The 12,545-nt window shown below is 42.6% G+C and overlaps 1 protein-coding gene across 2 annotated transcripts in view; it reads left to right on the plus strand.

Moving 5' to 3' along the window:
* Positions 1–4,953: 4,953 nt before the first annotated feature.
* LOC139408682 (calcium/calmodulin-dependent protein kinase type 1D-like) overlaps positions 4,954–12,545 on the plus strand; it is a 43,325-nt gene continuing 35,733 nt past the window's right edge. For both annotated transcript variants that reach the window (XM_071152884.1, XM_071152895.1), the window contains exon 1: positions 4,954–5,325. In XM_071152884.1, coding sequence (XP_071008985.1) covers positions 5,228–5,325 — 98 coding nt within the window. In that variant the 5' untranslated portion in view covers positions 4,954–5,227. The remainder of the gene's footprint in view (positions 5,326–12,545) is intronic.

A 12,545-nucleotide genomic window follows, 5' to 3' on the forward strand; every position in this document is an offset into this window, starting at 1 on the left:
TGAGTATTGATGGGTTTGGATTTCTAAACTTTAAATATTGTTAATCTTTATACTAGAGACATGAGGAGTGCCATAGTCTGGTTTATACACCAGAAGTTAATGGGTATCTGTAGGAGGATTTTAAATGGTAGAAGCAATTAAGCTTGGAATGTACTGAGTTCAGGGAAGACGATCACATGTTGGCAGGCACACACGATAAGGGTGGAGAGCTGTGGATTAGTGAGGAAACGGGGGTCGAGGTCAGGTCACATTAAGGAAGAAGGAACCGTTTATTGCCCGTATCACTTAACTTCCTGCCTAGCAATAAAGATGTCATGTTTAGAGAGGAGGAGATACATAAACTCAGCAACAAGTTAACTCACTGTCAAATGTGTTTATTTTCAGCAAACTTAATGTGTAAGTATTTGTATGAACATAAGATTCAAGAACTGAAACACAAACTGAACAAGTTCCACAGACATGTGACTAACATAAATTGAATAATGTGTCCCTGAACAAAGGGGGGGGGGGGGGGTCAAAATCAAAAGTAACAGTCAGTATCTGTTGTGGCCCCCAGCTTTAAGTACTGCAGTGCATTTCCTCCTCATGGACTGCACCAGATTTGCCAGTTCTTGCTGTGAGATGTTACCCCACTCTTCCACCAAGGCACGTCCCAGACGTGCTCAATGGGAGATCCAAGCTCTTCGCTTGCCATTGCAGAACACTGACATTCCTGTCTTGCAGGAAATCACACACAGAATGAGTAGTATGGCTGGTGGCATTGTCATGGTGAAGGGTTATGTCAGTATGAGCCTGCAGGAAGGGTACCACATAAGGGAGGAGGATGTCTTCCCTGTAACTCAGAGTTGCTATTGCCTGCAATGACAACAGGCTCAGTCCGATGATGCTGTGACACACCGCCCTAGACCATGACGGACCCTCCACCTCCAAATCGATCCTGCTCCAGAGTACAGGCTTCGGTGTACCGCTCATTCCTTTGACGATAAACGCAAATCCGACCATCACCCCTGCTGAGACAACCGCGACTCGTCAGTGAAGAGCACTTTTTGCCAGTCTTGTCTGGTCCAGCGACAGTGGGTTTGTGCCCATAGGTGACGTTGTTGCTGGTGATGTCTGAGGACCTGCCTTACAGGAGGCCTACAAGCACTGGTGGAGGGATTGTGCGTTCCTGGTGTAACTCCGGCAGTTGTTGCCATCCTGTACCTGTCCCGCAGATGTGATGTTCGGATGTATCGATCCTGTGCAGGTGTTACATGTGGTCTGCCAATGTGAGGACGATCAGCTGTCCGTCCTGTCTCCCTGTAGCGCTGTTTTAGTCGTCTCACAGTACGGACATTGCAATTTATTGCCTTGGCCACATCTGCAGTCCTCATGCCTCCTTGCTGCATGCCTAAGGCACATTCACGCAGATGAGCAGGGACCCTGGGCATCTTTTTTTGGGGTGTTTTTCAGAGTCAGTAGAAAGGCCTCTTTTAGTGTCCTAAGTTTTCATAACTGATCTTAATTGCCTACCGTCTGTAAGCTTAATTGTTTGTGGTTCTTGAAAAAGCATGGGAAACAGTGTGTAAACCCTTTACAATGAAGATCTGTGAAGTTATTTGGATTTTTACTAATTCTCTTTGAAAGACAGGGTCCTAAAAAAGGGACGTTTCTTTTTTTGCTGAGTTTTATTACCACTGGTGGAAATTGTTTTTGTCTTATGCAGCTGTATTGACCCAATGGGTGAATAAACTTGGTTGGAGCTTACATAGTGTCTGTCAATTTCTTACTCTGATATTTAGAACCTAACAGTATGCAAGTGAAATCTGTCTGTAAACAATTGTTGGAAAAATGACTTGTCATGCACAAAGTAGATGTCCTATCCGACTTGCCAAAACTATGGTTTGTTAACAAGAAATTTGTGGAGTGGTTGAAAAACGAGTTTTAATGACTCCAACCTAAGTGTATGTAAACTTCTGACTTTACATACACTGACCAAAAAGTTATTTTGTTGGCATTTATGCATGTCCCCATTACCAGTAAAACATAATCAACCTATTTATTTCACTTACTTGCTGTGCTGTTTCGTTGTTCTTTCTCAACCAGGATTTCATCATACATGTCAAGCAGTGAAGTTTCAGCTCTCTGTCTGTGGCCTTTCTTCCTCATTGTGCACTGTCAGTGTGTCTAACATTTCATGTAAACCCCGTTTCTTGTCTGCATCGAAGTAGTGGTCCTTGTACCTAGCATCGAGCATGGTGGCGACCCTGTCAAGAGGCTCAGAGAGACTGCCAACGAATCGCTTGTTCACATCCTCTAGTGGACTTCTTTTGCAAGTTTTAACCCCACGGTCTGTGTCAGCAGTTTTGTTGAGCAGGCGTTTCAATGTCTTGACAGAGGGTATCACATCTGCTGCAGATGTTGATGAGGTTATTTCTGAGTCAGTTGGAGCTAGGGATGTGTGTTTGTTTTTCAATGAGAGTCCACTGGTTTGTACTGATTGTTGCCTGTAACTCCTAAGCGGCTGAGTACACGCCAAGCACTCATTTTTGTTCCAGCAGGCTCTCCATCATGTTAAAAGTACTGTTCCACCTGGTGGAAATGCCTTTTCTTTTTCATTCCAATCTGTTCCTGTAAGCTAGCGGTGAGTGTTTAAAATGACCCACTATCTTCCTTCCTGTTGCCACTGTGTCAGATATGCTGCGTTGAGCCAAAACACCTTCATTTGCCATGCATGGCATATTGGCGACTCCGCATTCTTCCAAAGCTTTTGTCATGTTACGTGCATTATCACGTAGCCCGTGTGTACTTTGTTCTTGGAGATTTTCCTAGTTTCAAACATGTTCTCAAATGCCATTGAAATGGCAGCATCGGTATGAGAACCAGCACATTCTTGAGCATGCAATACAGCGTTCCTCAGTACGAAATGTGCTGTCAGACTCTGCATGCTCATGGGGCTGACATCGCTGGTCCAAATGTCAGTCGTGAAGCTTATAGCAGTGACTCCCATAGCAAGTAGCTCAAGGATGTGCGTTTCAACTATACTGTGTAACTCCTGTAGGGTAACATCTGAAAAATAGAGCCTACTTGGTAGTGTGTTCCCGGGGCTTGAGATACTCGACTAGTCAGCGAAAGCCAACATCATCCACGACAGAGAACAGTTGATTGTCAAAGGCAATGATTTCCATTATCTTGACATTAATGGATTTCGCCTTTGAGGTGTCTCGCTGAATTTTTCTTTTTCTTTCAAGTGACTGCTCGACTTTAACTTGTTTAGTTGTTGGACGTGAGCGCTTAGTTTTCTTCTGCTTTTGTTCTAAGTAGTTGCTGAACGTCTGGGGGTGATGCACTTTCAAATTAGTAATTAGATTTGTGGTATTGAAAGATTTCACTTTCTCCCCTCGGGAAATAATAGCAGAATAACTTTGCATATTGCCTTTTTGTTATCTTCCTTTTGAAACTTAAATATATCCACACAGCAGACATTGTGGGCAAGGTTAGGAATGCTGTGTTTTGCACGTGCAGCGCTGTTTTTTTCCGTGCCGTCAGTACGTCATCTACCTACGTTATACAGCACGTCAGCCTTGACATCGGTTTTGCACGTCGGCGTTAAACTACACATAGAGCCGATGTTGCCATTTTTTTAGCTAATATCAGCCTATTCCGTTATATTGTGCATCCCTAGAAATTAACATTACATTTTCTGGCAACAGCTCTGCTGGACATTCCTGCAGTCAGCATGTCAATTGCACACTCCCTCAACTTAAGTGGCATTGTGTGATGACAAAACTGCACATTTTAGCTTGGCCTTTGTCCCCAGCACAAGGTACACCTGATCATGCTGTTTAATCAGCTTCTTGATATGCCACAAATGTAAGGTGAATGGATTATCTTAGCAAAGGAGAAATGCTCACGAACAGGGATGTAAATACATTTGTGCACACATTTTGAGAGAAATAAGCTTTTTGTGCATATGCAAAACCCTGGTTTAGGGGCTAGAGGTCGTGTTTTGGACAGGGACAAGGTAGCCTTGTTCGGCCATCCTGATCTCTCTGTTTGGCTATTAAACTGTGTGCAGTGGTCAGGATGGTGTGTCAGGCCTAAAGCTTAAGGATGCTACATTAGGATTGATTTGTGATCTTCAGTGCTCCGCTCCGAGATTAACCAGACTGTTGAGGCTCCACCATCTCATTAACACATTGTAATGACAAGAAGACCAATTGCACTTCCTTCAGAATCTCTGACACTTTAATTAACAGATTTAATTGGTTTTCTATGTAACCATCTCGGCTAACCGCAATGGCGATGTCCCTTTTGCTTTGGGGAAATAAAAAGTATCTGTCTCATAATGGTATAGTAGAGAAGGATGACTACTGAATGTGATAACATAGACCAGGCACATGCATATACTGTACATGCAGAAAACTGCTACACACCTTTTGGCTTGGCTGAGGCCATGTAGGTTGGAACAGGCCTATAAGGGCATCATAAGGCAATGCTGGGGGATCAGAGCAATCATGTTGTTGTTAGGAGTTAGTTTACTGTCACCATAGTTGTATTCATGGAAAAGCCCACTTGCATGTCAACTATAGCCATTACGTACTACAATTTTGTTTGTTTTATTTAATATTTTATTTAACTTGCCAAGTCAGTGGGTGATGGATTTGGTGCAATGAGAACACCAATCGTTCACTCGTAGACTACCCCTCCTCATCCCCACGCACTCTGCCGGCTACATGGACAATAGAGGAGAGCAGCCTCCCACTCCCCGTTATTGGTAACAACAAAGGAGGCGGCCAGCAGGCAGCGTGACTCACTAGAATAGCGGTTCAGTTCAGACACACACACACCAACCGCAGTCATCTTTCGATCAAGTAGCATAGCCTAAACATAATCTGAAGAGGTAGAATTAATTGTTATAAACCAAAAAGAGACGGGATAACGAGGAAGCTCCCGTTCAATTACGTCAAAGATATTAGACTATTCTGATAACCTGCAGGTAGGCTGCTATGCGTGATTGGTGGTAGGGCTACTGTAGGAGACCTTTTGCATTGGCGGCGCAGCGGGTTGTACGGATTGGCTGAGCGATGCCAGGTAGAATTGGGTGACACTCAGGAAGAAACTCTGTGATATCAGTCCGACTTCAGTCGGCACTAGACGGGGGGACCGTATTTCCTCACTGAGTCAGCACAAGGAGGTGAAAAACGGTGTCTCTAATCTAATCACTTCGGTCTTCCCTGGCGGCGACATGGCGAGGGAGAACGGAGAGTCGGGCGGGGATGGATCTTGGAAGAAGAATGTCGACGATATCAAGCATGTATTCGAGTTCAAAGAAGTCCTTGGAACGTGAGTCACGTGGTTTATCCTACTCAGTTCTAGAACCCCAGGGTGTTACACTTAACTTTTGTCGTCGACTCAGTTTACTTGACAGACAAGGCAGTGAGTGATACAATGTAACTGTAGCGGAAATGCAATTGTCCTCGTGTTCTGTTGCACATTAGATGAACCAGTCGGATTTCCACTGTTGTCAACGATGTATAGACAATATGGCTTGTGATAACCAATAGCCAGCCTACCTGCGATTATTTTTTTTTTACAAATCTTAATTATGATTTCCTACAAATGTTTATGAAATCGAAAGTTACTTTCTGGATGCAACTATTCGACGCACGTGCGGTAAATGATTGGTATATTCTATGGTGGCAGGTGTTTGACGGATAATCGGACACGACCGTATATAATACGACATCTACATTTATCTCTCATAGAATAGAAGGTTATTTTGGTCCGAGATTAGTTCTGGTAGGTTATGGCGCTTGCCCAAGGTGTTTCCTCAGCTCAATGCACCTGGATTACAGAATAGATTGTCTTGAGGTTTTCTTTATTCATGTACATCAAATTGAGTCTATACGCAGAAACAACGTTAATAACATTGAATATATGCAGAAGATTCTAATCTTGTCCTGGTGCTGATTTATGATCATGTCTATGCCGTATTTCATTTATGATAACACAAAAGCACAGGAGGTTAGTGTGACCTTAATTGGGGAGAACGGGCTTGATGAGTGGAATTGTATCAAATACATCACACACATGGTCTCCAGGTGTTTGATGCCATTCCATTGGGCCAGTTCCGGCAATTATTATGAGCCATTCTTCCCTCGGCAACCTCCTGTGCACGAAAAGGCACTTGCCCATTGGGAAAGTCAGGGTTAGTTTTTTGGTTGCCAGAAGATTATGATCACTTGTCCCGAAAATTTTAAGTGGATAAATTCACCTACACAGACTGTACCCGGCTTCAAGAGGGGGCTGAAAGGGGGCTCAGCACCCTCAGTTCAAACCTGTGCCCCCTCAGTTTTAGTTTGTCCCTATATAATAAAAGGTCACATGATTGACAGGTTGGCTTGAAAAAAAATCTATCTGTATCAACTTTTAAAGAATTACTTTCCCATTGTTCCTCAACTGTAGTGTATGCTATACTTTTATCCAATGTAAAAAATAAATACAATTTTTTTTTTTGCTACATAAGACTGAATTGAGCTGGTCAGTATTTTAACGCAACAGTTTTTGTGACCAACTATCAGTGGAGTTGAAAGTCTGATGGAAATACTTACGTTTTTACGTACCAAATAAAAAGTTAAGAAAAAAGTGCATTTTGTGCACTACGTCATCACACTGATTTATGGAGATTTGAATATTCGCATGAATATCTGTGGCCAATTGGATGGAAGCCTGGTTACTGACGGATACTGAATTGATTATGCCCGAGCGGTGTGCTGTGACCCTTTCCCCGGGCTTGGAGAGAAAATAACTGTACCGCAAAATGGGTGTTGCATGGAAGTTGTCACTGGGGGGTGGGGGGTCTGGAGACAACCCGTGTCCACTGTGCGTCATTTATGCAGAGAATGCTCCCTTACCTGCTTCAACAAAGGCCCATGCAGGGAAGTTTATACCCCCGCATCGCCAAAAGGTTAGTGGACAGTGTTTAGGGCCTGGGCAAAGTCTTCACCTGCCTTGGGGAAACTGCTATGATGTTACTTTATTTGCTCCACTAATCTATATTCACCAAATTAACATACCATGTTGGTCAATATTTGAGGTTGGCCGATTATGATTTTTCAACGCCGATACCGATTATTGGAGGATAAATTTAAAAAGAGCCGATACCGATTAATCGGACAATTTCAATTTATTTGTAATTATGACAATTACAACAATACTGATTGAAAACTTATTTTAACTTAATATAATACATCAATAAAAATCAATTTAGCCTCAAATAAATGTTCAAAAATAAAATGTTCAATTTGGTTTAAATAATGCAAAAACAAAGTGTTGGAGCAATATGTGCCATGTAAAAAAGCTAACGTTTGACTTCCTTGCTTAGAACATGAAAGTTGGTGGTTCCTTTTAACATGAGACTTCAATATTCCAAGGTAAGAGGTTGTAGTTAATATAGTATTTATAGGACTATTTCTCTCTCTACCATTTGTATTTCATATACCTTTGACTATTGGATGTTCTTATAGGCACTTTAGTATTGCCAGTGTAACAGTGTAGCTTCCGTCCCTCTCCTCACCCCTACCTGGGCTCGAACCAGGAACACATCGACAACAGCCACACTCGAAGCAGTGTTACCCATCGCTCCACAAAAGCCGCGGCCCTTGCAGAGCAAGGGGAATAACTATTCCAAGTCTGAGCGAGTGACGTTTGAAACGCTATTAGCGCGCACCCCGCTAACTAGCTAGCCATTTCACATCGGTTACACCAGCCATTAGGCTGATAGGCTTGAAGTCATAAACATCGCTGTGCTTGCGAAGAGCTGCTGGCAAAACTCACAAAAGTGCTGTTTGAATGAATGCTTACGAGCCTGCTGCTGCCTACCATCGCTCAGTCAGACTGCTCTATCAAATATCAAATCATAGACTTAATTATAACGTAACACACAGAAATACGAGCCTTTGGTCATTAATATGGTCGAATCCAGAAACGATCATTTAAAAAACAAGACTTTTATTCTTTCAGTGAAATACGGAACCGTTCGGTATTTTATCTAACGGGTGGCATCCCTAAGTTTAAATAGTCTTGTTACATTGCACAACCTTCAATGTTATGTCATAATTATGTAAAATTCTGGCAAATTAGTTCGCAATGAGCCAGGCTGCCCAAACTGTTGCATATACCCTGACTCAGTGTGCAATGAACGCAAGAGAAGTGACACAATTTCACCTGGTTAACATTGCCTGCTAACCTGGATTTATTTTAGCTAAATATGCAGGTTTAAAAATATATACTTCTGTGTATTGATTTTAAGAAAGTCATTGTTTACGATTGTGCTTTTTTCCGCAAATGCGCTTTTGTTAAATCATCCCCCAGCGTTGCATCAATTATATGCAACGCAGGACACACTAGTTAATTAGTGATTATGATTGATTGTTTTTTATAAGATAAGTTTAATGCTAGCTAGCAACTTACCTTGGCTTCTACTGCATTCGCGTAACAGGCACTCTCCTCGTGGAGTGCAATGAGAGACAGGTGGTTAGCGTTGGACAAGTTAACTTGCAAGATTGAATCCCAGAGCTGACAAGGTAAAAATCTGTCGTCCTGCCCCTGAACAAGGCAGTTAACCCACCGTTCCTAGGCCGTCATTTAAAATAAGAATGTGTTCTTAACTGACTCACCTAGTTAAATAAAGGTTGTTTTTTTTAAAAACGTCAAAATCGGCGCCCAAACATATCCCGATTTCCGATTGTTATGAAAACTTGAAATCGGCCCTAATTAATCAGCCATTCCGATTAATCGGCCGACCTCTAGTCAATATGTATGATGTACCCAGTGCTCATTTGGAATGTGTCATTCTGCCTTGCTGTCACATGTTTGGGTAGTGTGAGTTTTTAATGGGGTGGTTAGAAATACTGAACCATAATGATTTCAGTTGAAGGGAAAATGACCACTGATACGTCCTGACAATGTATGAGGTTACTGCTTATGTGTGAGGAAGTTGTCTCAAACAGTTTAAAATGTTGATCAGAATAAGGGTATGGTTGTGTGGCGAAGATGCGCTATAGGCACGTCTCTCTCTCCACTTTTCCAACTCACTCCAATTCGTGCGCACTATTTGTTTACTTGTGTCAATTGTTGGATTATGGTCGTTTTGATCGTTCATTAAATATAATACATTCCTACCATTTTCATTCTCCAAGTGGAAACCGCACAACAATTATGTAGAACTTTTGGTTAATTTAATTGCTTTTACCAGTTTATTGTCAATTTCTTCGTAGTCTTTGTTTGGAGAGCGTGTGTTTGGTTTCTCCATGTTTAATGTTGTGTGACTGCACGCACTGTAGCATGCATACATATACCTGGCCTGCGTGCCAAGACTAGGTGTTGCCAAATGTATTTAAGAGTTTGGGGATGTTCTAGTTAGTTCACCTTTTGGGTAACTCAAAGGGAGGTTGTATCTGTAGCTTATTGGTTAAGACAGGTTTTGCCTAATGAAAGGCTTTCTCTTTTGAATGCTGACATTCTTAAGTCAGACCCTTGTGTGTGTGTGTGTGTGTGTGTGTGTGTATGTATGCACACTACATGACCAAAAGTCATGCTCGTTGAACATCTCATTCCAAAATCATGAGCATTAATATGGAGTTGGTCCCCCACCTCCTTGCTGCCATAACAGCCTCCACTCTTCTGGGAAGGCTTTCCACTAGATGTTGGAACATTGCTGCATGGACTTGCTTCCATTCAGCCACAAGATCACTAGTGAGGTCGGGCAATGATGTTGGGAGATTAGGCCTGGCTCGCAGTCGGCGTGCCAATTAATCCCAAAGGTGTTCAATGGGGTTGAGGTCAGTGCTCTGTGCAGGCCAGTGAAGTTCTTCCACACCAATCTCGACAAACCATTCATTTCTATATAGACCTCGCTTTGTGCACAGGTCACTACGTGCTTCAGCTGTCCTGTTCTGTGGCCTACCACTTCACAGCTGAGCCGTTGTTGCTCCTAGATGTTTCTCTTTCACAATAACAGCTCTTACAGTTGACTGGGGCAACTGGAGCAGGGCAGAAATATGGAGGAACTGACTTGTTGGAAAGGTGGCATCCTATGACTGTGCCACCTTGAAAGTCACTGAGCTTTTCAATAAGGCCATTCTACTGCCAATGTTTGTCTGTGGAGATTGCATTGCTTTGTGCTCGATTTTATACCCCTGTCAGTAACGGGTGTGGCTGAAATGGCCAAATCCACTAATTTGAAGGGGTATAAAACATACTTTCAAATATGATGATGATATTTAAACACCAGCTCTGTGTAAATAAATCCAACACTCATTTGCACATCTGCCTCCTGCTGAATCTTTCTTCTTACGACTGCTTAAAGGACCCTGTTTTATGCTGATACAGCGCAGTGGATATGGGCTACAGATTTCACGCCAACCTGTCACTTCAAAAGCACTCTGATCTCTGAGTCTCGGCATTTGGACTTTTATGTTTATTGTGGTATAGCTTGATATAAGCAGAATCCAATGTCATTTGAATGTAAGCACTGTGAAAATGTTTGTCCCCTTTCCACTGCCCCCTTAGTCACTTCATCCTGGTGCCAGGTCTGGAGCAGACTACTGGAATTATTTGCATTTTGTTTGTCAGTAAAAAAAAATATTACCTGCCCCACATAGGGCAACTTTAGAACAGGCACAACTTGTGAGACTGCTCACTTTCCCCAGGCAATAAGTCAACCATTCATGTCAATCAATGCATGTAATGTTATCCTCTTCATCAGCAGTCATGAAAGCACTGCTATCACTTCATCTATCGTCTAAGTTACCTGGCGATTTTAAGATCACTCTGGGCATATGTACCATTTTCATTATCACTTCAGATCTATGGTGTTCAGTTCCCCAGAATCTGTGTGTTCAGGATGTCGAAGATGAGTATGATGTGTCTCCTGTCTAACGCCCAGGAAGCTCCGATTTCAAACTCCCATTGGACAGCTTTTGCAAGCGTTATGTCAAAAAACTTATTACTCACTAATTATGAAGTTTTGCTGAGCAACAATCTTCATTTACGTCCGTTATATACTTCTAAAAAAATGTCTAAATAAAAATGTGCAAGCAACTCAAAAACAAATGCCTATTTTGCTCCTTTTGCTCCTGTAAATCACTCATTACGGTCTCACAGGTCAGAGGTTTACAACAGCTCAAAACATTAGAGGTGCTGAAAGGGCTTTTATTTGGTTGCTTGTAAACAGTTTTATTTAGACCTCTTTTGGATATAAGCGTTGGCCATAACCGGAGTAAATTAAGATAGTTGCTCAGCGAAACTCCATATTTGAGCAACAAACATGTTTTGACATGCTTGCAGAGCTGTCTAATGGTAGTTTGAATCGGAGCTTCCTGGGCATTAGAGGAGACACATCATACTCATCGTGGACATCTCGAATGTATAGCTACTGGGGCACTCCAAGAGATGCTTTTATTAAAGCTAGATTGACCATTGAACTGGGAAACGAAACAGACACACAGATATGGGGAAGGGTTTCATCCCGTTAGTACTGTTTGTTGTACTTGGGACAAAAGTCCAGCTCACAGTTCTGTTATTCTCGCAACGTATTCTCTCATGCTTGAACTACTACACTTTTTTTTCAGTGCAGACACATTCTAGCAGAGTTTATTTCTGCCCTACAGTTAGTGCCGCTCGACTTAAGCCCGCTCTGCTGTGGCTGCGTTATTATGATGCACACAGGGAGCATGTTAGTGCTCACTTTGAAGGTCATTTTCCCCAAATGGAAGACTGGAAGACAGTTCTTCAAAAAGATTCCCTCCCTCTTCAAGATTGTCATCAATGGCCTGGGTGTTACATGCATACTGTAGGTGTTACTTGTTGTTGGAGCCAAAGCACAGATTGATAATCTAGCCACACTTTTTACCCGCCCGCCCGCTTGATTAGCATCACTACTCTGGACGGTTCTGACTTAGAATATGTGGACAACTACAAATACCTAGGTGTCTGGTTAGACTGTAAACTCTCCTTCCAGACTCACATTAAGCATCTCCAATCCAAAATTAAATCTAGAATAGGCTTCCTATTTCACACCAAAGCCTCCTTCACTCATGCTGCAAACATACCCTTGTAAAACTGACTATCCTACCGATCCTTGACTTCGGCGATGTCATTTACAAAATAGCCCCCAACACTCTACTCAGACTACATCCAATTTGCTGTCACAGTGCCATCCGTTTTATCACCAAAGCCTCATATACTACCCACCACTGCGACCTGTATGGTCTCGTTGGCTGGCCCTCGCTACATATTCGTCGCCAAACCCACTGGCTCCAAGTCATCTATAAATCTTTGCTAGGTAAAGCCCCGCCTTATCTCAGCTCACTGGTCACCATAGCAACACCCACCTGTAGCATGCTCTCCAGCAGGTATATTTCACTGGTCATCCCCAAAGCCAACACTTCCTTTGGCCGCCTTTCCTTCCATTTTGTTCTGCTGCCAATGACTGGAACGAATTGCAAAAATCTCTGAAGCTGGAGTCTTAAATCTCCCTCTAACATTAAGCATCAGCTGTC

Source organism: Oncorhynchus clarkii, chromosome 1 (assembly GCF_045791955.1).
Source record: "Oncorhynchus clarkii lewisi isolate Uvic-CL-2024 chromosome 1, UVic_Ocla_1.0, whole genome shotgun sequence".
Taxonomy (NCBI): Eukaryota; Metazoa; Chordata; class Actinopteri; order Salmoniformes; family Salmonidae; genus Oncorhynchus; species Oncorhynchus clarkii.